Here is a 24,541-nt window from a genome sequence, read left to right on the forward strand (position 1 = left end):
TTGTTGTAGTTTTCTGCCCACATGAGTTCTGGACCAATTCACTCATCTGTCTTCATTACTGTACTGTACACATGCTGTCCAAGAGTATCACAGCTTTCCTGTCACTGTGGGATCCCATTTTCCCAACCCGTCTGTCTGCACTGTCTCATAAACTGTCATCCTCCCTGGGAAAGAGATGTGATGGTCTTGGGAAAGAACAAATTCTGTACTCCCCCATCACTGTCCTGCAAGGCAAGACCCTCCTCTGGTCCTCTGTCCTAATCCCGACTATTATCTAGGCTCCTGTTATTGAACTTCCTCGCACAAATGAAACATTCATTTGTTTTTATTTTACTGGAATTTTTACCATTATTATTATTATTATTATTCTGTACTAATTAAACACCAAGTTCAAACCCTGAAGACACACCTCTAAAACCCCCCCTTGAAGCTCAAAAGTGGTCTAACTGGACCTTGAAGAGTTCTCTCAAGTGCTTTGGTTTGAGGTGTAAAGGACCTCAAATATCTGGGGTGGTGGGATTTCTTGGCACTCTATTAAAGCCCCCTCATTCGAATCAAGGGCTTCAATGAAAACACAAGATTATTTCTACATCAGCAGGATTTGATGCAATTTTGGAAGATTTGAATAACCGCCAGGCTCCTTCTACATGAACGTTTACATGCAAAAAGAGAAATAGATTTAAATTCAAGGTGTAAAGTCGGAGGAACAGTTGGATCAAATTTCCTCATGTTGACTTTTTAACGCTGTAACATGTGAGCTTGATTCCAATGTTTGGCTGCACAAGTCACTTCATTTTTAAATGTCCATATCTACTACTCTCCTTTCGGCTTATCCCGTGAGTTCAGAGTCGCCACAGCGGATCATTGTCCGCATGTTGATTTTGGCACAGTTTTTACGCCGGATGCCCTTCCTGACGCAACCATCCCCAATTTCTACCGGGCTTGGACCGGCACTGCATCGCTGGGGAGGGGGAATGAGCTGTTAGGGGTTCATTGTCTTGCCCAGGGACACTTCGACATATAGCCAGGGCCGGGGATCGAACCACTCACCCTGTGGTCCGTAAGCAACTGCCTTTACCAACTGAGCTATAAATGTCTATATAATATTCAAATTAATACTAATTAAATGTTAAAATGGGCTCAAGTCTGATTTCCCAGAAACCACTCTCAAAGTTGTAATTATTTGTTGGACCTACGTCCTTGACTTATGAAATGCTGCCTCCTCCCTCATAGCTGCATGATGCATGATACTGAATTGCAGCACTGCGATAAAAATGTTGAGAATGTAACTTTATTTTCTGGTGTGAGACCTGCAGGTGTAGATATCTGCGTTAAATGAAAATACTTTGTGTTTATCTTGGTATTTCTCTCCTTCAAACAGCAGTTTGATACCCACACCACCGAAACAACACCGAGCTTGTGTCTTGACTTGTCTCTTGACTTGTCTCTGATTGCTCCAGTCTTCATCTTCCCAGCCCCCACATACATACCCTGTGGGGATAGCCACCTGTCTCAGTTGACTCCTGGGATGCCTCCCTGGCCTAACAGACAGCTCTTTGTGTTCGGAGGAGGGGGAGTAATAAAGCCTCTTAGCAGGCTGTTACTGATAGGCCTCAGGAGACTGCTGCTGTCAGGGAGGAGTTAAGAGTGCAGCAGTGTGTTACGGTGACGTCGTCGACCTACTGTCTTTTATTAGTCACCAGTCATGCAGATCTTTGGTTTTTACAATACAGCTTTGGTGCTTTGCATTTGTGAAAGTTCTCAAGTGCAGAGTTGGGGTTAACCTGCACCACACGTCATGCAGCACAGGCTGACTAAGGTGACTTCCGCTTTAAAGCTCTTAGCGTAGCAGCTGCACAGACTGGTCGACCTAACAGTGCTCAGGGTGCTGACAGCGTGCTTTAATGATCGCCTCTGTGCACGGTCATCATTTGAATTTCTGCTGCACTGCTTGCCGACAGCTCGTCTGCTTATGCAGATAGATGGCTTGATATTCTGCCTCCACCTTCACTGAGGGCTGTAGCCTCATACGTGTAGGTTAGGATGTTGTACTTTTGCTAAGAGAATAATGAAGATGAATGATCGTTCAGGTTGCTCAGAGGGCAAAAGTAGTGGAAGAGTCAGGGAGATTTCCTGCCCTTTAAAACAATGAACACATTCGGCTATGAATTACTCCTACTAATGGCTTTGAGGAACGTTTCCTCATCTTTACACACTTGGTTATAACCGCACAGAGATCCATTTCCTCATAAAATCATTGGATATGGCTGCCATAGTGAATTTATCTAACAAGCTCAGTTCTGTGTAATAAAATATTAATTACTCAAGTTTCCCTTAGTAACTTTTTCCAAAGAATTGGAATTGGACTCGAAAGCAGGATAAACACAACGTTCCTTGGCCAGAATCACACTGGGCATGGCCGCAGAATAGAGATTAAATGCCAGGTAAGTACATTTGGGAATATCCTATCGCAAATATTGTATAGGTTTCCAAGGTCAACAATAAATCTTCATCTGCTTTGACCCCAGCAAGATCCGTTATTTTACTAATTACACATTCAACATTTGAGAAATACAGCAAAGATTAAGCTTCAAAATAGAAGCTTATTTCCATATATATTACGAGCATTCGCTCTTTTTCTTTTCACAAAACACTAATATGAAAAATGGATTAAAGAAGCTTAATAAATCATTATTGTCAAATGCATTGCCGCTATAAACTCTACTTTACACAGGGTTGGAAAGTGAAATTCAAGGGGAATCTCTGGACCTTGGCGAGCAATGCAACATTGCACGGATTCCACTACAACCCACATCTGAAAACAGTGGGAAGATAAATGTGTGGCTGCAAGGCTTTGCAGAATACTTTGTTTTTGTGCTGATATCCCATCATTTGAAGAATGTTTGGGAATAAATATTTTCATATAGTGTATTGTGGGGGTTATTTCAGGCTGTATCCTTTAGTAAGTGGACCGAACTACGTATGTTCTGGTTTTACTACCTTCATTGTTAAATCATTTGGTATTAAATGCTGTTAAAATTCAGATTCTCTTCACTAAAAACCTTCCATCATGTAAATTTAAAATTGTCAGATTTTTCTTCTTCCACAGTTTAGTGAAACTTGACTCGAAATAACAAAATTGCAGTTGAAAGCTTTAAAATGATCAGATCCTGGTGCACTTTTAACTGGCTGCACTAAATGGCACAGGATGTGTGACAATGTTATGTCTGCATAGAGTGTAAACGTTCAAGAAATGAATTGTGATGAGCGACAGGTGTGAAACAAAGTGGAGCCTGCCAAGTTACGTGGAAACGTGTCCTAAGCGTGTTCGTGCGGCCCTGTCTGTTGGCAGCTCACTTTCTGCAAACAAACAGAAATGTGCTGACTTTACTGCCCCAACGACAACAGTGACTAGGCCAATGTTTGCATTTGTCAGGAAAGTCATTAAATAAATCCGCCAAGCGAGGTGGCAATTAAGCCTAAATTAATCTCCTCTTATTCTTGTCTCTGTCATTGCATTTGCCTGTAGCAAAGTAGATCAGTGTAGCAACTTAAATTAAGCATAAATAAGACGAGGTGCTTGCCAAAAAACAGGTCCATGCAAGTCTAGTGAAAAGTTCTCCCTTGGACAATTTCTCAGGTAATACGGTGAATTAAAATGCTACTGAACAAAACAGCTTGGAGTGTGTTGCATAAGCAGCTGAAAGGCCGTTATTGTGGAAGAAAAGGCAAAAGCGTGGCCGTGTGCAAGCATTCAAAGAAACTGTTAATATGCATGGCTTTGCGGTACTGAACAAGTACACGCACAGAGGGAGAACAGGCTGCAGCGTGTTTTTAATTGTGTTTAACTTTGCTGAATGTATTTCATGCTTCATGCGTTTAGGGAAAACATGAGACGTCGGCTAAATGTTTCTCCTTTAGGTAGAATTACAAAACGGGCCAGGCTCAAACACGTGTTCTTATTTTAAGGACAGTTAGACTGATGTGACAGTCGAACAGAGGCATGTCAGATAGCCACCAGTGCAATCCTGTCTGAAAGTCACCCATGGGTGCACCTTTGTGTTCTTTATCTTTTTTTGTTTATTTATTCGCACTAACTTGTTAGAAACTGGGCAGATGAAAGCAGAAGAAACATGTTCCTGCTTCTTTAGCCTTGTTTTTACAATGACTAAAGTACAAAGACAGTCATCAAGCTGAGCTATTTAGCATCTGTGGTTACAAGGAAAAGGGAAAATGTGCTTTGGCAGCAAATCTTCTAACAGCACGAAGCACACGGATACTTTCACCTGGTCAGGGACATGTAAACACGTTTGAAAGCGTTCGGAGGAACATCAAGTCTTTGTCTCTTCACCCTGCGGGGCATTCTCATAAATCAGGAGACGCAGCCACAGCAGCGACATGTTTTGCAAAGAGCACAGACTGCTGTTGACCAAAAAGGTCACATTGGAATTTCAACCTATTTTCATTACTGATATTCCTTTTAAACTTTATTTCATGCTGTAATGCTGTTGCTTGAATTGGGTTTTGGCAAAAATAAAATGGTACAACTTTGGGCTTCCTTCACCCGTGGGAACTTCTGTGTAAAGTCCAGACTGTTTTACTTTTTTTTTTTTTTCCATTTCATGGGTTTGTTTGAGAATGTAGCCTAACAAGAAAGTCCTCAAAATACATCGAATACTATTCCCATTCCTAGCTGCCACTCAACAAATAAGGTCTTAAGAATAGAGTCGTACAAAATCTGCACATGTACCTCATGGGCACGTTGCAGCTGCTCGCAAACTTTAATGACCTTATCTAACAATTGTTAGTGTAACAACAATTAGAGGCTCAGGTGAGATAGCAGTTGTGTGATAGGACTAATGACTGGAGAAATCTCAGGGACAATGGGTTCAACTACGACAGAATTATTTCAAAGGTTGACAGCTCTAGATAGTATGTCCCCCACCCCCTAACACCAACCACCACGCGGCTTAAACCGTAACAATGGTAACATAGTCTGAAATAAAGGTTTAAGCCCTGGTTGTAACTCAAACGTTAATAACACACACTAAAAATGTCATCATTACAATAATAAAGGGGGCTCGACATGAATCAAAAGTTGGACATTAAAGTTAAACCCTGAGCAAGTACCGCTTTAAAAAGAAAAAAAAAAGAGGTTATTTATGGTGTATCGTTCAATATAACACTCGTTTCAGTGTGATGGCACAGGCTGGTTTGCTGAATGAAGATGGATTATGGGCTCAATCAGCTGCAACGGCCGGAGGCCTAAATGACTTTTCATCACGGGCTCATTTTTCCATCCTGGCGTAAAATCAATAGGATGCCTTTATTTTTAAATCAGTGGTGCAGAGAGATGGCGGTCAATAAAACCACCCATGTGGAACGAATGTGGAACAAGCACATTGCTAATGCTAATTAGCATGTGAAACTACGAAAGTGAGGAGAAACTTCGGTTTAACAGCTATTTTTTGAAATTCAGGAATATGTCCCCAAAATATCTTCGCACTAAGCTGAAGGAATGAAACACGCATCATTTGATTCAATGCTGTCCTGTGTCCAAGCCTCTGTTTTATGTCCATAAACGCTGGTTCAACAGCCCCACAACCTCTCTCAAGGTCGGACATGTGCGCCTCTCACGTGCAAACAAAGGTGATTCTTCCACCCTCAGTCCTGCAAACATTTCCCAGCGGCTGTGTCACCGCGTTACTTTACACACAGCTCATAAGGCGATGATTACACACGCTGCCTTATCAGGCCTCAGCCGCGGTGATGTAATTTGAAGCAGTAACTGAAATGCAAACATACGTACCAGGAGAAACACGCACAGTCAGGTAGACAGACAGGGGTTTGTTGTGTTACTGTATGAGGTGGGTCACTTAAACATCTGTTTCTGGAGCTTCAGCTGTACAGTGGCAAATGACACCAAACATTTAATATCAGAGTTTGTCTTCTTTCCTTCATTGATGGTGAGCTCTGTGCAAACAGGACCCTTTATCCCTCACACTCCACTTTGTGCAAACACACTAAAGGTGCGGAGTACATCCAATCCTGCATGATGTCAGCGCTGCTTTGGTCAACTCCCAAGTTTATTCAAACAAACAGTCAGGGGAAGGCGTGTGTGTGTGTGTGTGTGTGTGTGTGTGTGTGCCGAGCTGCAGCCATCCCCACAGTGAGGAAAACCTCACTGTAAATCAAAGTAACATCCAGCTTCCTGCGAGCAAAGTGGGACTCTGGCATAATTTCAGGTTATGAAAGAAGTAAAAGTATGTGTTTGTTTGTGTGTTGACTGTTTACGCAGAGAAATATAATTGAAACCATCTAAAAAAGAGAGGATAGTTATCTTTTTGTTTGTGCTGGAAACGAGACGCCAGAGTGAGAAATGTAAAACGAGAGCAAACGCCTGATAAGCAGAGCCGGGTAAAATTTGTCATGCAAATGTTCAGTCTGCCAGCGATGATTCCTCATACCGGGTTTAAGCTGTAAGACTTGTTTAGCAGTCTCAGGTAATATTTCCCTCAAGGTTTGGACTCAATTGCCATTGAATGTGCTATCATTAATTCTTTTCTCAATAAAGTTTAATGATGCTAATCTTATAAAAACAAATAGCTGACATAATGAGCCGCATTCCAGTCTTTATTAGTCTTACTTCATAATTACTTCATTATGGAAATATTCACTGGGATAAACGCTCCCGACGTTTGACGTGTTTGTCTTCCGTGGACAGATTCGGTTATCCCTGACAATCACCAACTGTCAGCAGCTGCGCCATTGTGTGGAGCGGAAAAGCCTGACGAAGAGCAAATAATGCACGCTGACTCAGACAAGTCAGAGGACTGTGCTCGTGTGATGCGCTAATCTTTTTGACAAACGGCCCGAGGACTTGAGGCACCACAGTCGCGGTGTGAGAAGGTCAAGTGATTGACTCACAACGCTTTCTGAGCAGGTCTTCTCCTCTGATGAAGGGAAAAGTAATGTCCCTCTTGTTCATCCAGCAGCAAACGTACGCCGTCGCCACAGTGCACATTTAATTATGCTTGTTTGTTACGTGTGCAGGAGCACATGTCAACGTGGCGACAAAAAGACACTCGCCATGTAAAAGGGATGATCCATGCACAAGATATTAGCTGCAGCTTTTTCCATGACAGTGCACGTGGCAGATCAGGTAGCTGGGAGATGAATAACCTTGTTTGATGTGTCACGCTGGGTTAGTTGCAAAGTGATTTCAGCCCTTATTTCTAAAAGCTAATAAAGCTAGTTGCAGGTAAAACACTCACTACCTCAGGTGAGAACATGGTAGCACTTCTGTAAAGCTGCTCTGGGAGTCTGTCCTTAGGAACAGTTACCATAGCAACAAGCTCATGACAATGCTAGCATGCTGATGTGCAGCATCAGGCTGAATATATTGTTTTTCACATATATACAAACCAGTGTTCTTCATTTAAAAAAACATTTGGAGTCTGAACCAACATTTTCCACACTTTCTTGTCCCGGCTTGTTGTTACCACCATTTTTCGAAATGTTCCCTGAGTCATGGACCAGTCATCAACTATTGTTTTTTTTTTTTCACCCAACCTCGTGTTATTGAGAGTGGAGCTAACATGAGTCACTACGATACTGAGCTTTGAATTGTTTGAACAGGATGAACGTTATTATTTCACGGGCTGCATCCAAAGCTGCGGGGTCGAAGGCATTAATTATGTTGCTGGCATTTGATTTGCGACAGGATGTAAAACGTGTTTGTTACAATTCTTTGTTTATGCGTTTAAGTATAAAAGTCTTATTCACAGGATAATCCCATGGAGATGTACATAGAGGCCTGATTGGCATCTTGATAATTCAGTACTTTCAAGCGATTTAGCTCAGGTGCCAATGTGACCGAAACGCTGCCCCATTTATCCACATTCAAGTGTGACGCAGCGGCAACATCAGATCTCCCAAACAGAAGTCTTGTGCAGACAAGCCTTTTGTAAACCAACCAGTGCCTCCTGAACCCGGAGAGGGGCTGGGTAACCTCTAAAGCCACTGGGGCAATTAAAACAACAGGTGCTTGGTGAAAAGCTCAGCTGTTGAGTGCAGTTTAGCTAGCAGCAGCTGCAGGTCACATCGTCGGGTCTTGACCTTGGGGGTGATGGTGTCGCCCACTGAGGGCACGCACTTCTACAGTAATGGTACTACAGTGCTCTTCTCTTTTGCGCAAACCCCAGACCTCATTACACAAAGGACCTCAAAGGCCACGCTTGACTCGTGTGATTAATTAGCAGGCCCTGTGTTTGCTGTAAACCGACTGAAGAAATGTACTTCATGCACAGGACTAATCATGTGACAGGTCTGCAAGGCAGCTGTGCTTGTCAGACAGGTGGGGCGCCATATTTTAACACAGAGCTCTGCCCCGCTCGCTCTCTCTGTCTGGGTTTTATTAAGTCTCAAGTGACAACGGAGAGTCTGTTCATGGGGGACTGTATGTGCTGTTTCACTTGGCCTTATTATCCCATATCTATAAATCTTTGTTCATGTACATTTCATTTGCACTTGCTTTACTTCCTGACTTAGATCACCTTTCATGTAAATGTGACCTCTGGCGACAGTAAATTGCTTTTTATCTCCCAGATAAAATGTATCTGGGATGTCAGATGTGATGTACGGAGTACAATAATCCAAGTGTTCAGTGAGGAGCAGTGAGACTGACTAACAGCTGGTGCACTTTTTTTTTCACAAAGCTCAAAGACTATTTTTCATTTAATAACATTATATGGTTGTATTTAAGCATAAGGCCATTCGGATTAAGATTTGATGAGGTGGTTTTCTTGCTGGATTTAATGATGGCATTAAATCCAGCAAGTTATATATAACTTTTTGGTAATTGCAGTAAAAGAGACAATACATAAAATACAAGACAATGCAAAAAGCAGAACAGACTGACTGAATCCAAAGGTCACTTTTATTCTACGCAGTGTAAATAAATTCAGTACTATCACTTTGACAGTACTAGAGCCACATTTAAGGTGATAAGACAGAGAAAACAGAGAACGTCCTCTGACACTAGACCACACAATAAATGCTTAATGACTTCAGAAACTACACACTGGATGACTGTGTTGTGGGTAAACAATAAGGTCAAAATGAGCTCAGCTCCATTATATAATCCATCTGACAAATGTAACACTTAAAAACAGCCACTCATCCACCCCAGTCTAAAAAAGCACAGAACCCTTCTCTCACAGAGGGAAAATAATACTTTTAAAAAATCCAAATACTGTGCTATAATATGTTTATATATCAGCTTTAGCAGCACTGCATTTCAGTGAGTATTTCACATGCACAATCCTTCATCTAGTCAGGTTTGTAAACCACACTTTTCACATCTTTTCCTTCACAAAGTATCCACACAATGTGGATTTACATTAACACAGGCCACTTCTGCTTAAACACCAGTGACGTCATGGTAAGTTGGATAACACCAGTTACAGAAGCAGCAGCCTTTCTGGAAATTCAGAGAATTGCCAACAGCAGTGCAAAGAAAGAATAATAATGCTGTGATCGGATAATACAGCTATTAGCTAAATCCTGCTAATCTATTAATTGCCTTAAGGGTGGGTTATCATGCGGTTTCATGCTCCGATTTAGTGGGAGATCACCCATTAAGAAGACGTACATGCCTCCCCTCGTTAGCAATATTATACAGTATTGCTTAGAATTGTTCTCTATTGTAAAATAGTCCTGGAAATGATTTTTTTCCTATTAACTCTATTTATCTTAATACAGAAAACGACAAAATACTAACTACTGTCCAGTGCATATTTCAATACAGATTCGAGGGATGTCTCTACATCTATACAATTTACAAGCTCTCTAAAACTCACGCATGGCAACATATTTATGGATTCATACGCATTTACACAATATTTAGGAGCGAATGAGGTGAATATGTCAAGATGAAGGGATTAATCATGACATGTGTAAGTCTTTTTGTTGTAGACTTGCATGGGTCACAATATTCAAAGCTACATTGAGCAACAAGCTTCTTCATGTGTCAGTGTGTGGTTGTGCACGTTTCAGTGTGCATATTTTCAAAGATCACTATCTGGAGGTTTTAATACAATCGACTACTGTGGTTGTGAAATGGTGCTGGTGTGAGTGTTTTCATTCTGCAAGATATGACAACACACCTGCAAGATGTGTCGCCACTTAGATCACTTAGATCAAGATCAGTCTTTGTAGATGTGAATTAACTTTTGCGTGTAATATAGAAATGAAAAGGAGATATACTGTGTGTGTGTGTGTGTGTGTGTGTGTGTGTGTGTGTGTGTGAGTGTGAACATGTGTCTATGACAGCACAGTGAGTGTGACAGCTCCTTTGGTCATTTTTAACATGCCAACGGCTTCTTCGTGTGTAGCCCCCTCCAAAGTCTGTCTGTTAACAGCCATTATCTGGTCTCCTCGCTTCAGACGACCGTCCTCTGCTGCTGCCCCCTAAACACACACACAGGAAGGATTTTGATGAATAACACTGTTTGGCATATGTGCCCAGCTCATTTTGTCTAAACTTGCCCCTCTTACCTTTCCAAAAACTGTTTTAACATAGATTGGCAAGTCTCCGTGGGGGCTGCCGTACCCTCCAACTATACTGAAACCCAGTCCGTCTGGGCCTCTTTCGAGAGTGATGGTCTTATACTGAGGTGGGCTGATGGAAAGAGGAGACATTTACTTTAACAAGCAAATACCTCCTCACTAATATTTTACATTCATAGGGATAAGCTGGATGTTTGGACACAGCAAAATATTCAGTTTATACCCAAGGTCATCCTGGAAAATGGAGCTGGGTGTAAGACCTCCAGCCGCCTGCTCCTGACAGGGACCCGTCACGCTTGTGTCACCACCTGCCACCACCTACGGGTGCACGAAGACACACAAACAATCGCACGCTGTTGTAATGTGGTAGACGTGATTTGCTGACAAGATAAAGACTTGAGCATGGTGGAATTGCAAGATGTGAGAGACAAGTTTTATGGCACTTCAAAGTCTGCCGCTGGTAGCCTTCAACCGTTCTTTTCACACAGTAACTTTAGACACAGATAAAGTAAAGAATACTGCCCAGATCAACTGCAGATTATATAACACTGTCTGCAGGTTTTATCTAATAAGAGCAGAAAGGCTGAAGTGATGAGTCTTTCTGTGTCTGAGTGTGTGAGTGTGTGTGTGTGTGTTTGGATGTGTGTGTGCGTGTGCGCGATTTGCGACCTGCAGCTGTATTGTGCCGGTAGCGTTCTTGAGAAGAGTGACAGCCTGTGAGTGGCTCATGCCTTCAGCAGGGGTTCCACAGATACTGACAATGCGGTCCCCAATCTGGAGAAGTGAGAGTTTAGTATTTAAAGAGGGATCACATGAGGGAAACAAACTTGGCACTTACTGCAGTGAAGCCGTTTTTTTTAATCTCTGCACAATAACAGGATGCTAATACTATTTGAAATTTGCAGACACCACACCCAACAAAGGCCAAACTATGCTTGTGTTCAGCTCAGTAATGAAAAGATAAAAGATAAAGCAGCATGAAACCCCCCCATTCATTTCAAGGAGTCCGTCTTTAGGCTTACTGAGGTCAATGCAGGAGTGGGAGATTTACGGCTATTGTCCTCCTCCAGTCTGTGTCGCACAGAGCTACAATTGTCAGTTTCTCTGTCATTCGAATGCAAAGGTCACTGCTAAAGGCTGTAGACTCTTGACCTCTGGTTGGATTTGTGATTCAGAACGAGTAAAGTGAGTGGGAATGAGATGGCTCCAAGTAATTGTCATTCTCATGAAGTGCCACACAAGAATTATTTGTATGCGTGCTTTCGTACGTTTTACATTCTTTTAAATGTCAAATAAAGGTTGCTGAGGTGTAAAGTCCGCGTACCTTGAGCTTCTGAGTCTGTGCAGCCAGGCCGACAGGATTCATCATGGCTATAAAGATGGGTATATCACCCAGAGGGCTGCCCACTCCGCCTGCTATACTGATACCCAGAGAATCGTTGGGACCTTTACTGAACTCCACCATTCTGGTGTCCTGGTGGTCCGGAGCTGTGACAAAGTCAACACTCCGATTATTTTGGATGCCTTGTGCACATCGTACCAGGAGTCATACCAGTTATGTGGTTACTTACATTCCTGACTCCCACTTGGTTTGTCAGGGTGACAGTGAGGAGGGTTTTCAGAGTCTGGACTTGAGTGAGAGGCCACCTTGCAACTCTCTGTTTCACTCACCTAAAACAAATAGTAATGTCGTGTCCATTTTTGATGTGTATTTAAACCCATGATTTCCACTGTCTATCAAACTTAACCTTGATTTATGTTAAATGGCTGCTACATTACCTGACTGCTTTGAGAAAGCCTTCTTTCAGAGTGGAAAGGTCCAGCTTTAAACCTCCCCACTTCCATTTTTATAGGCCCCGTGCAGCACTGCAACACAAGGCACAACACCATTGTTTATTTAGTTGTCTAACACAGTTTAGAGAAGATGTTTTACTCACTAACTCCTGCTGCCCACTGTTAAGAAGTGCAATAAACGTACCTTGAGCAGAGCAGCCACGGCCTCCTGAGTGGCCGACCTGACATCCTCGCCATTGACTGACAGGATCTGATCGCCCTGCATCAGTCTGCCATCACTGTCCACCAGACCTCCTTTCACAATGTCAGACACAAACACTCCTGTGTCATTCCTGGTGGGAATGTCGGGCGGACAAGCACATGACAGTGAGATAACACATCCGTCACTACCTATACAGTACACTGACAGTGAAATTTCTGTACCAGCTGACTTGGGTCATATCATTCCACAGAGTTTTACCCTTTTTGAGCTTGTAATTGATAATACATTATTGATTCAGCAATTTAACGCTTTTTCCAATGAATTTCTGCACAAATATGGCTCATACTTCTTGGAAAACAGCTGGTAAAGTGGAAAATGTAATAGCGAGGAGTGTGTTTATCCCCCAGCTGAGACTTTGGAGAATGTTTTTTCCATCTTGGATCCTTACTGTGAACATTTTGCAGTCAGGCACATTCTGTTTACAAAAGATATTATAAAGCCTGTGACTTAACATTTTAATTTCTCTGCGTTGGTTACAGTGAAAATCACTAAGAGGCAGGCCTTGGGAATTAACCTATCAACTGTAATGACTGCCACTTAACTCTCAGCAACAGGCAGTACTGTCTGCGTTGAAAGCAGTTTGTAGTAAACCAAAATCTAAAATTACAGATTCAAAGAGCTTTTTCTATTTCTAGGGGGGAAGTTCACAACTCCGATCCTTTCACGAATCAGCAGTCACAGAAAATACAACCCAGTCTGTGCATGCTTCTGTCTCTAGGCTCTACTCAATATAGTCCAAGTCGGTGCTCACTTTAGCAGAGGTGATGATGCCTTTTTCCAAATGCACATCTCTGCTGTGCATTCGGCATATCTGAGGTACCAGTCTCCACGTGGATAAAGACTAACACAAGCAGAAGCTGTGAAGAGGCAACTCGATCGCACTCAGTCCCCAGTGCCAGAGGTGCTTGGCTGTCACATCTTCTCACCACTAACTGCTAGCTTGTGCTTTCCATTTGAGGTTGTTACTGTCTTTTCCATCCTATCGAGCATTCTTGCTCTTTCGTTCTTGGCCCCCAATTGTACAGCAAAGCAAAAACGCTTACAGCAACAGTCTACTGCTGTCCAAATTCTTTAACCTTTGACCCCAACTTGTACAAACTATTATTTGTATTTAACAATGAGCTCTTTGACATATACCTCATATCTACAAACATTTACACAGTTGAACAAATCCAGAGATATCAGACAGAAGTCTAAAAACACATACAGGCACACTTGGTTACGCAGTCATGTGCCTGTATGGCGCATTAGCCATTGTTGAAGTGTATCCCAGAGGCGAAATCAATCAGCACACACCTGACAGCAGCAAACTGTTGTGTCTCTGGACCAGCAAACCTTTTCCCACATGTGCTCCAGCCCATAAATGCTCTACCAAAATGAAGTCCCGGGTTTACTTCATGTGCAATACAGCTCACAGTTTGCCAGCTCATGACCTAGTAAGACTTGTATAAATCCCAGACCCCAACAAACTGGTGGTCACAGGCTTGTCTGTGACAAAACACCGAGGTCAGGATCCCCACTGGAGCCACAGACAATGACTAAACCACTGGTGCTGAGTCACTCCTCCACTTTATGACGTTTACTGCGCTAGCAAACCAACCAGACAGATAAACAATCATTCAACTAAAAAATGCGATTTAAAACCCATCATTTAAGCATGACGTGTTCAGAGTAGGTAGTGTATTACAATTCAGGGCTTCTCTGCTTTTCATATTTGAATTTTCTTCTTTCTTTTACTTTTTTGAGCTCACAGAAAGCAGTGAGAAGAAAAAAAAAATGTGTCTTTCATACTTATTTAGGAAACCAGTTTGTTTTGTGACTCTACAGTTTCTTTAAACACCAAATTCAATTCAATACTACATTGTTGTTATTAATCTAAAAATGGTAAATATTGTAACACTATATTTAAATGTAGGACTTTATTCAGGGTTACCTCTGGTCCCGTGATCTGCATTGAAAAAGAAAAATAGTAACATTACATTTTACTTTTACCACTACGACTACTTCAAAAACACTAACGCCTTAAAGACCTCTTCAGTATTTATGTTATGCCAATGTATATTTTAGTATTTTAAAGGGTTACTAAGGTATCTAATATGCCCTGTGACCTGAACAGCAACTTGCAAAGCCAGCTGCAGGCTCTTCCGTGAAAAAGCCTCTTTTCAAAGCTCATTCAGCATCGCAGTAAATTGCACTGAACATTAATAAGTGCACACTATGCATTATGCAGCAGTGCTGACGATAAATTTCTCTTGCCTCCTCCCTACGATGCTCAGACCCAGGCCCTGGCCAGCCTTCTTGTGCAGCTCCACAGTGAATGAGTCCCACAGGTCCTCCTCCTTGTACTGGGCCTCGTCCCTGTAGACTGTCAGCCGAACCCTCTGTGGGGTCTGTCGAAGCACGTTGATGGCTTCATCATGACTGGCTTCACGCAGGTCAATGCCATTCACCTGTGATAAGACAGAAAGAGAGGTCAGTATTTGTGCAGTCCAGAATTATGGGCTCGTTGCACCAATCACTGTCCTCTTTTTATACGTGCAATACAATATTGTGTGTCATTAAAAAGCTTCATTATTTTATTTAGATTTATTTTACTTATAATTACTCACAAAAATGCACTTCAGACTTCAGAAAAAGTGCTAATTGCCACATTGTAATGCCAAAACCAACAATACTGAAGCCACTTTTCTTCTTTAGAAACCCAAACTGCTGACCTACATGAACACCGGATCGTACAGGGTGATGTAAGAAAGCTTGGGTTAGACTAAAGGGAAGTACGACTGCCACAAAACTCTGTGAGAAGCTCAACTGGTCAGTTTAAGCATAGATGTATGTCCAACCTTATTTCCACATCAAAGAAGGGAAATACCCCATTAGCTTTCACCACAGATGTGCAAAGGATATTTTTTCCAAAGTAGGAAATGGCATCACTTTGGAGTGGGGAAACTACGATTTTCACTTTTCTTCTCTGAATGTCTGTTCTAAATACAACCGACAAAACAAAAAAATAATGAGGGCAATTAAATCATAGGTGTGTGTGTGTGTGTGTGTGCGCGCCTTTTAGTTTCGAGCTACTGACTGAGCTACCATGACTAAACTCCTGAGCTCCACCCCTGCCCTCCCTGTGTGACAAAGCATGAGGTCAAATGGAGGGCAGATCTGACTACTTAGCTCCTCAATCCACATAATGCACACAGGACTCATACAAGTGGTTACTGTTATTTTTAGTGCATTTCCTCATTAACAGTAAAATATGTTGTTCTGAATGTATATTAATTGGGTATTACTCAGTATTGTAGTATCTGATCACAAGCTACTGCTGCTAAGATGTCAAGCCTGATTTTACCTAGATCATACGTATGTAATAATTGTTACAATGCACCCCACCTCTAGGATTTGGTCTCCTGCCCATAGTCGGCCATCTTTAGAGGCCGCCCCTTCTTCATATACTTCATGGATAATGATGGCCCCCTGGAGAGGGAAGAGAAAAAAAAAGCAAATAAATACTGAACAGAGGAGTTGACTGAGTTGAAATAGGAACCACTCATTACTTTTTTATGTGACTGATATATATCACACCAAAGATTGTCTCTCAAATAACTATTCTATTTCTTGTGGTTCCAAGCAAGTAAGACTATTTGAGCCCATTATAATCACTTTATAATTAAGCCATACAACTCCTGGATAGTAAAACACACATCATCATTGCTGTCATATACTACGTGAATACAATATGTCTAATTTTGAAATTTCATATTGCACTCATATATCTGTCAGGTGTTCAAAATAACTCATAACATCTTTTGTGACTTTAAACAAAGTCAGACTTGTAAAAAAATAAAAAAAAACAGAACTCATTAAATTATTTACAATGGCTCTAATCTTCTGTAGATACAGGAATAATTTCACTGGAAATAGTGAATAAAAAAGAACCATCCATGAGGATATAATTAAAATTGATGTGTGCTATTTGGATTATCATTGTCTCATACTCAAACATTACTCATACTCCTATTTAGTGTATACGTTTCTGACTTCCAGTGTGTTTTCTCTGCCTTCCAATGTGAGTGTCATTTAGGGTTCAGAGGTCACATTCCAGGGCTGGATATTGTCTGCTGCGGCTGGGGCCAGACAAAGAGCTGCTCTCCCAAAGCCTGACTGAGCAGACAGAATGGATGGGCTGAGAGAAGGACGGCAGGGGAGGAGGAGGAGGAGGAGGAGGAGGGCTGTAATATCATTTCCTACATTCTTGGACTGTCACAGCCATTTCAAAGTGAGGTTATGCCACCACCAAAGATTCTTAGTGGGTGGTATCATAGGTGGCAACTGAAAAAACTAGACTCAAGAAACTCTTACAAACTACTGCAATTTTACTGTAAGGGTGTTTCCAGTACCTGTATTCTCCTCACATCAGATTAGTTCTAGTAGTATGTTACAGCTTATATTCATATATTTGGTCTCCTACCAGCAGGGTGTCACAGCCCCCCACAATGCTGAGGCCCAGGCCTGTCCGGCCCTTGGAGATGTCAATGGTGGTCTCACAGCCGGGGATGATGGGACAGGTCGTCGGGTCACAGGCCAGAGTGGAAGGAGTGGATGAGCGACTCGGACCTAAAATACAGGAAGTCATATCTTCATCATATAAACAAGAAATAAAGGTTGTTGTCTGATATAGTAAACCTATCAATCCATCAAATCTTACTGAATCAGTTAATACATATTGTTAATATTTAATAAACAACAGCAGACTCACTAATGGCTGCTTCCACCTCTGTTTGACTCAGGATAGTCGTGGTAAGCATGCTGGGTAGGCTGACGAGGACTGTGTCCGAGCATCCCCTGTCCTCGCTGCTCGGCTGGGGGGTGGAGAAGGAGAAGGTCTCATTTTTACAGAAGGTTAGCTTTACTTGACCTTTGGCTTTTCTCTCTAGAGAACTGACTGTACTAACATACTGTTAAAGACCATCTTAGTCACTGAAGAAAAAAAAATGTAAATGAGTCCAGTTTATCTCCAGTGACAGTTTACCTTCTCCACATTGTACCCCCGGACGGATTCACCATTCACAGCTAGGAGACTGTCCCCTGGCTCCATGCAGCTCTCCTGCAAAAAGCAGATCATAGCTTCATTAGCAAACCCAAGGCGACTGTGTGGATCACGGGAACCATTTGGGTTATGTTTAAAACCATACATTGCCTGGGTTTCCTTTTTCTTCAGACATACTCTGAATTTCAACTCCACTCTCAGTGTTTCCCTCGGCAAAGGTAAGGCCGAGTCCTCCATCCTCCTATAGGAAGACAACTAGATCAGACAGGGCTGCACCAGCTGCTGAAAAACAAGTGATTCTGATGATAAGAGTCATCACCAGCTTCACTTTTAAACCTTCTTACACCTAATTGGGATTGTGTGTTCATATCAGCGAGCTGCACGGAAGCCACTGCTTTACCAGTGTTACCCCCTGTTGTCTTATACACCATATGGACAGTCCCATAAACAGGGAACCGTCCAGTGGTCTTCCAAGCAAAATTCCTGGCTTCTCCTTCTATGTCTGACCACTTTTGGGATCTAGTTTTGTTTTTTGGTAAAATTTCCCCTGGCGCGACTTCTCCTGCCATCAAACTATTACAGACATTTAAAAGAGCCTAAATAATCCCAAGATTTCAGTGGAAACAGTTTTGTGGAAAACCTTGCTGCATCACAAAGAAGAACACATCATTTGTATTACTTGAGTGAACTGAGCCTTTACCTCCCTTTGGAAGTGTTCTTCTATTCACTCATTGTTTTGTTTAATCACCCTCTTATTTGACAATGTTCTGACTCTTTTCTCTGTCTTGGCAGCTCGTCACACTCTGTACTCCCTCCCCGTCTTTCTCTGGCACACCCCGCTAACTTTTTTGTGAACACCTCCCTCATTACTGCTTCACCTCCAGAACTCGCTCTCTATTATTTTCTATTATCTTCATTTAGGTTGATTCAGAAGAACGGGCTTCTCCTGTGTGTATGTGATGTATCTCACCTTCAGCTTGATGATGTGATGGAGATGTTTTGAGGTATCAGCATCGCCATTTGCAGCAGCTGTATCCAGCTGTATGGACACAGGAAGTTGCTAGTAAAGTATGAAGTAGATGTTAAATTTTTCATACAGGGTAAAAAGTGAGTTATCATAGCTGGAACTTTACTCCCGGACATCCCCATCGGTTTTGTCTTTGTGTGTGCAATGTGTGTGGCCACGAAGCGAGATTGTACCTCAGTGCAAGCCTCCGCTGTGTCTGTCTCGTGTTCTCTCACAGGTCCCACAGCCATCTGCTTCAGTGCCTCAGTGTTCCTGTTTCAAAGAGTCATAACTCACGTAAATCATTGCTCCTCTGCTTCATGACAGCCTGGCTGCGATTAACTGTGAGCTGATCACAGTGTGTCTCTCTCAGGGGGTCAGGAGACGAGTTAAGCAGAAAGTTAAACCGTGTGATCATATAAAGTACTGTCTGGAGGAGGGTGAAGGTTCTAACACTTACATTTTAGTCTTAGTATAGGCCTGATTATATAATAAAACTGAAGTGAAAACTTTGATTAAAACATGTTTAACATGGATTTAGAATAAATAACTGAAAAGAAGTGCATCTGAAAGAAGCTGTTTACCACCACTAAACAGCAACTGTATTGCTTCACCTTTGTAAATTACAAGATCGCCCTCTATTGGATTTTAAACAACATTACAAGAGGCTTGAATTTTCCCACGTTGTAACAAGTAGCTGCTGCCATAAAGTTTTCTTTATAGAAGCTTAATATACAAGTGTTTGTATACCTGATAAAGATGATTTTGACTTTAGATGGAGAGCTCTTAATGATGGAGGATGCATTCTGGTGACTGTGGCCATAAAGGACTTGTCCGTTGATCTAACAGAACAAAAAGAGGCATTGAATAAATGTTAAAATTGTAGATTAGATAACAAACTAAAGAGACCTTCAAAAAACAGCTAAAGGCAAAACAACCCCTTACTTTGAAAGGGCAAAAAGTGCAAAACATATTTTTTCATCAGCATAATATTAAATGAACATATAGCTGGTACGAATGTTGCTTTATCACCTGAGGTAACCAGAATGTTCAAGGAGTGTTTAGGATTATAAGAAAAAATCTTTTACTTTGTATGTGCTCCTTTTGCCTTTATAACCTCCTCCCCAACCTCTTTGGCTACCATCTGAGCAGCATTTACATCCTTTCAGGTGTAATTTTAGTCCAGTCATCACGTCATAATTGTTCCAAGTTAACCAGAATGCTTTGCTTTACTGCCATGTACAGCCTTCTTAAAAACTGTCCACAGGTTTTCACTGCTTTCCACTTGCTACTTTAAAGTGTAAGGCCAGTTTTACACACCTGGTGCCACTCATCAAGCATTATTTTGACTTTTTCAAAGATCAAACACCTGATTTTACATGTTAAAGTTAACACTGTACAGGGTTCATCGTGAACCTTGCAAGCTTTTGCACTGAGATAATTTACATATGAAAACATATGTTTTTTTTACACTCTTTGATCAATTTTATTACGTCTAATGATGAAGGAACATTTCGAATAAATATTTTGTTGATGAGCAAAGCATTCTTTGTTGTACTTGTTTTGCCATTTCAAATTAAGGGGATGCAAACTTTTGCACTCAGCTGTATCTACTGAATTGAGAACCACAGTACATCTCACCTCCAGCAGCTCATCCCCCACCACCATACGTCCGTCCCTTCCAGCCGCCCCGTTGGGGTCTATTCCCACTACGAACACGCTCATGCGAGAGCGGTCCCTATTCCCCGCCAAGCTGAGGCCCAGGCCCGTCTTGCCTTTCTCCAGCTCAATCATGTGTAGGACACCTGGGAGACTGCCATAGCGCTGGATTATGTTTTCTGAAAGAGGCAGATGACGCCGTGGCAGACACATGTAAGCTGACAGTAATGCTGAACACAGCCAGGTTTGTCTTAGTTCTGAGCATCCATATCAGTTCTGGTGCTCTAAAATGGTAAAGTATTTGGACTTTTTAAGATGCACAGGGGAAAAAAGTAAATGGTAAAACTTTAAAATGTCAGACAGCACTTTTTCCACCAGTCTCACAGTCTATCTCTTTATCTCAGTCTTGTCTGTATTGTTCTCACTCCAGTGCCTTCTCTTTCTCACCAACTTTTCTGTCTCTGGTGTGTTAGATAGCCACTGTTCAGACCAATGGGCTCATGTTGTTCTGGGCTCCCTGCCACTGTTGAACCATCAGTCCTGTACTAATCTCCACAACTCACCTCCCTGGGCCCAACCTCATCAATCTTATACCCACAGGATGGGTTCTGTCTCTCTAACACACACACACACACACACACACATACACACAGTCCCAGGTGTCTGGAGGCTGGAAGTCTGTCCTTTATGCTGGAAGCCGGAGTTGAATGTGACCTGTTCTCCTTCAAGCAGCGAGTTCATCCTAAAGTTACCATCTGCAGAATTCTAATACCCTAACAGGGGCACGGCGTCCTTCAGTATTTTTTTAGGTACAACTACTTCAAGCATGTGAATCAGTACTTCTGTTACAGACTCTGGAGAGATTTATGAGCAAGCCAGAGAAAAATGAACTTGGGGGACCTCTAGTGGCAGTCAGATGACAATGCTAAAGCAAATAAATACATGTATTAATAGGTTATGTTTACATTTACATTTAGTGATTTAGCATTTCTGTCATTTATTTTTTGGTAACATTTACAGGAATATATTTTCAAACACAGGTCACATTAATATTTGGCATATTTCAAACAATATCTGGTTAGCTGTTGATAGGCCAGTGTGGAATTAAATACGCTATTATAAAATATAACAAAGAGCACATTCCTAACAGAATATATAACAACAACAGTGGGAACACTCTGAACTCACTCCAGTTGTATCCAAACTCATCCTCCTCCTCCTCCTCTTCGTTCTCCTCTGCCTCAGCAGGTCTGCCAGGAATCTCTGTCAGCGTGTCTGTATCAGTCTCTCCCACATGGGGCACCACTGGCAGGGGGAGGACAGCACTGGTGGGAGATGCCTTTGCTGCTTCACGCTTCACTGGCTGTCATGCCACAGATTGAGTTGGAAAATAGTTTATTAGTGAAGAGCAAAGGGAAAGAAAGGATTTATCTTGGCATTTGAGCTCAAATTAAGTTGTTGTGATCATTCAAGATAGGAAGACAGATGTAATCAACAGAAGACATATGTTGCATTGGTTGCAGCTTTTTGGCTAAAAAATAATTATGTAATATGAGTCTAGAAGCTCAAATCAGATCTAAGCTTATTTGCAACTTTCAGCTTCAGCCTTAAATATTATAAAATTACTTTTTGTACCATTATTTAAATCCTTAAATAAGAACTTATAATCAAACATTCCTTCATTTAGCATTTGCGATTCCACTTACCTGAAAACCATGGGCACAAAAATCAAACTTTTGATTACTTTTTTAATACAAAACCTTTCTACAAACAAGATATTAAAAAAGCTAAATTTAGCTTTTGTTCCCTATTAAAATGAGTGTTAATTCATTTTTTTTCCAAAAGAAGTGATCACAGGCAAAAAGGAAAAGATAAAAGATGTGCTGATTTTACAAAAACCGACAAGCCACAGGACGTTAGGACATGTGTATGCATGTACAGGATGCTAGAATGCAGACCTTGATGTAAACCACATTTTTTCTGATATAACTTCAAAGATAAAGTAACTCTTAAGTGATAAAAGACAAAAAAAGGTTTGAGCAAAAAGTTTAAATACAAAAAAAAAGTAAAAATATGACCTTGATTTTTGCTTTGCTTTTTTAATTGAACTGGTTTGTCAGTCATTTCAGATAAAATTAAGGGTTCTTTTTATATAGAAGTGTACCAGCAATTTCGCCCACATCTAATGCTGAGTGCATGGACTGCATCGTTCATTTAACACATCTGTACACGAACACACAAAAAGGTAAGGTCGGAAAGCACAACACAGAGACGCACAAACCTTAAACGGGGTAGGAGTGAAAGGGTTAGTTGGGAAGAGGCGGAGGAAAAGTCCTAACCTTGTCCTCATTGTCCTTTGTTACAGCTGCAGGTTTGTCCTCACTGGCGTCTGTTACTGATGACTGTGGCGTGTAAGACAGACATAAAGGTAAATCATTGTCCTCTAGCTCTACAGTCACAATAAGGGCTTTCAAATTAATTTGTATTACGTCTGGGGAACAAATTCATAATATTCATTTCAGTGTCACCAGAGAGTAAAAGATGCCGCATGATTTTGCTGCGCAATGCAAAACAGTAATCCCATAAATATTAACAAGTTCATACAGAGTGTTCAGAATGACGAAAACCAGTCTCATGCAGCATATGCTGTATCATGAAAGGCCATCTGTTTATAAATGTTACTACTGAAGAAAAATCCACATTTCTTAAAAACACAGAAAAACGTTCACTTCTTTCCTTTAGCTAAATTGAAGCCAGACTGAACACGTGAAGTAGACACACACACACACACACACACATACATCAAAACATCGATGTGTTGAGTGAAAAAAAAAAAAAAAAAAAGCCTGCCCAGCACCACGTCTTTCCGGGATTGACCATTTTTCCCTCAATACTCAAGCTTAAAAGGTTTTGCCAGAAATTCTGGCAATTTGTAAAAAAGGTTTTATACGTCTTCACATAATAGCAGAATTTGTGTTGACTGCCTTCTGGCTTATCATGTTGTCGTCTTTACGTTTGGCAATGAGACACTTGGGACAGTGTTTCAGGGATAATTGGGAAAAATTGTGCCTTCAAAGCTGGCGACAGGAAGAAAATAAAATGCACTTACAGTAAAAGTAGGGTTTTGCTTTTTGTTTGGAGCAACACAGGAAAACATAAAAGCACAGATGGAGAGATATATAAAGGAAAGGCAACATATGCTAACAGATAAGAAGGATGTATAGATACAAAAACACATTCACATGCAAGTCTACTAGCAGACTTTTAGCACAAAAGGCAAAAGACAGTTTGGAATTTGGGAACATGTACCCCTTTTAATGGGACTGGTGGCTATTCTGACACACTGCAGGAAACAGTATTTACACACATTCATCTTCTTCATTCACACCATGCAGCTAGCTGCTAACACAGCACAAATCAAAGCAGCACAAGTCAAGTGAAAGACACAGACAAGGAGTAGCTTTCTAACCTGAGGGAGGGCAGGTGCTAAGTAGCTTTGATTAATGCAGCGAAGACTCGACCCGTTGTGGCTTTTTAGCTGCAGAAAGGGCAGGGGCGGCTTCTAAAAGCAACACACAGGGCCAACAAGCTGACAACATGACAAATATTGAATATGACAGCTGAGCTTTTCTGACAAAATTCAATCAGAGGCCACCCGGGAGAAAAAAAAGGAGTGTGGGGAGAATAGAAGCACCTCAGGTTCTATTTAAATGAGGAGCCATTAAAGCAAGTGGTTTCCTTGAGGACAGCCTCTGTGTTGAAAAAAATCAGAGCAAAAAGTCTTTCTCTGAAATAGTTTAACAAAATGTTTCAAAGATTCCTTCAGGCTACCTTGAGATTATTCACTGCTTACAAAAAAAAGGATTTGAAACTTAAAGGGAAACAGCACGGATATTCTATTATGCTCTCTAGGTGGCCCCCAGTGGCATTTAAAAGCAGCATTACTGACCTGCCTACAGCGCTTAGCGATACCATCTAGTCAGAATTATTTTTTTCAAATGATTCGGTGGATTGTTATGAATTCAAGTTTAGCTGCAGCTTAATATCAGCGACTTTAGAGTAAAATGAAAAAGACTTTCAATTTTATTTCCTATGCCATGCAGCCACAGAAGCATGAATCATTTCCCTATTTGCTTTTCTATTGCCTAGTTGATGATGGGAGCCTTCACAGCAATAGATAATGATCAAATTTCAATAACTCCCACGA

General features: G+C 41.4%; 1 protein-coding gene across 2 annotated transcripts in view; it reads right to left on the reverse strand.

Annotated features, from left to right (window-relative positions):
* Window positions 1-8,916: 8,916 nt before the first annotated feature.
* The window catches only part of LOC137137397 (multiple PDZ domain protein), a 41,093-nt gene continuing 25,468 nt past the window's right edge, over window positions 8,917-24,541 (reverse strand). Inside the window, exons 29-49 of one of the 2 annotated variants that reach the window (XM_067523614.1) lie at window positions 23,804-23,896; window positions 22,674-22,736; window positions 21,523-21,697; window positions 20,317-20,513; window positions 19,426-19,517; window positions 18,870-18,948; window positions 18,640-18,729; window positions 17,815-17,910; window positions 17,652-17,726; window positions 17,379-17,481; window positions 17,091-17,236; window positions 16,013-16,096; window positions 14,882-15,075; window positions 12,548-12,695; window positions 12,349-12,435; window positions 12,141-12,240; window positions 11,894-12,057; window positions 11,239-11,343; window positions 10,793-10,887; window positions 10,558-10,681; window positions 8,917-10,470 (exon numbers count right to left, since the gene is read on the reverse strand). In XM_067523614.1, the coding sequence (XP_067379715.1) occupies window positions 10,324-10,470; window positions 10,558-10,681; window positions 10,793-10,887; window positions 11,239-11,343; window positions 11,894-12,057; window positions 12,141-12,240; window positions 12,349-12,435; window positions 12,548-12,695; window positions 14,882-15,075; window positions 16,013-16,096; window positions 17,091-17,236; window positions 17,379-17,481; window positions 17,652-17,726; window positions 17,815-17,910; window positions 18,640-18,729; window positions 18,870-18,948; window positions 19,426-19,517; window positions 20,317-20,513; window positions 21,523-21,697; window positions 22,674-22,736; window positions 23,804-23,896 (2,457 nt within the window). In that variant the 3' untranslated portion in view covers window positions 8,917-10,323. The remainder of the gene's footprint in view (window positions 10,471-10,557; window positions 10,682-10,792; window positions 10,888-11,238; window positions 11,344-11,893; window positions 12,058-12,140; window positions 12,241-12,348; window positions 12,436-12,547; window positions 12,696-14,881; window positions 15,076-16,012; window positions 16,097-17,090; window positions 17,237-17,378; window positions 17,482-17,651; window positions 17,727-17,814; window positions 17,911-18,639; window positions 18,730-18,869; window positions 18,949-19,425; window positions 19,518-20,316; window positions 20,514-21,522; window positions 21,698-22,673; window positions 22,737-23,803; window positions 23,897-24,541) is intronic. The other variant, XM_067523615.1, reaches the window with a different exon arrangement.

Source organism: Channa argus, chromosome 12 (genome assembly GCF_033026475.1).
Source record: "Channa argus isolate prfri chromosome 12, Channa argus male v1.0, whole genome shotgun sequence".
Classification (NCBI taxonomy): domain Eukaryota; kingdom Metazoa; phylum Chordata; class Actinopteri; order Anabantiformes; family Channidae; genus Channa; species Channa argus.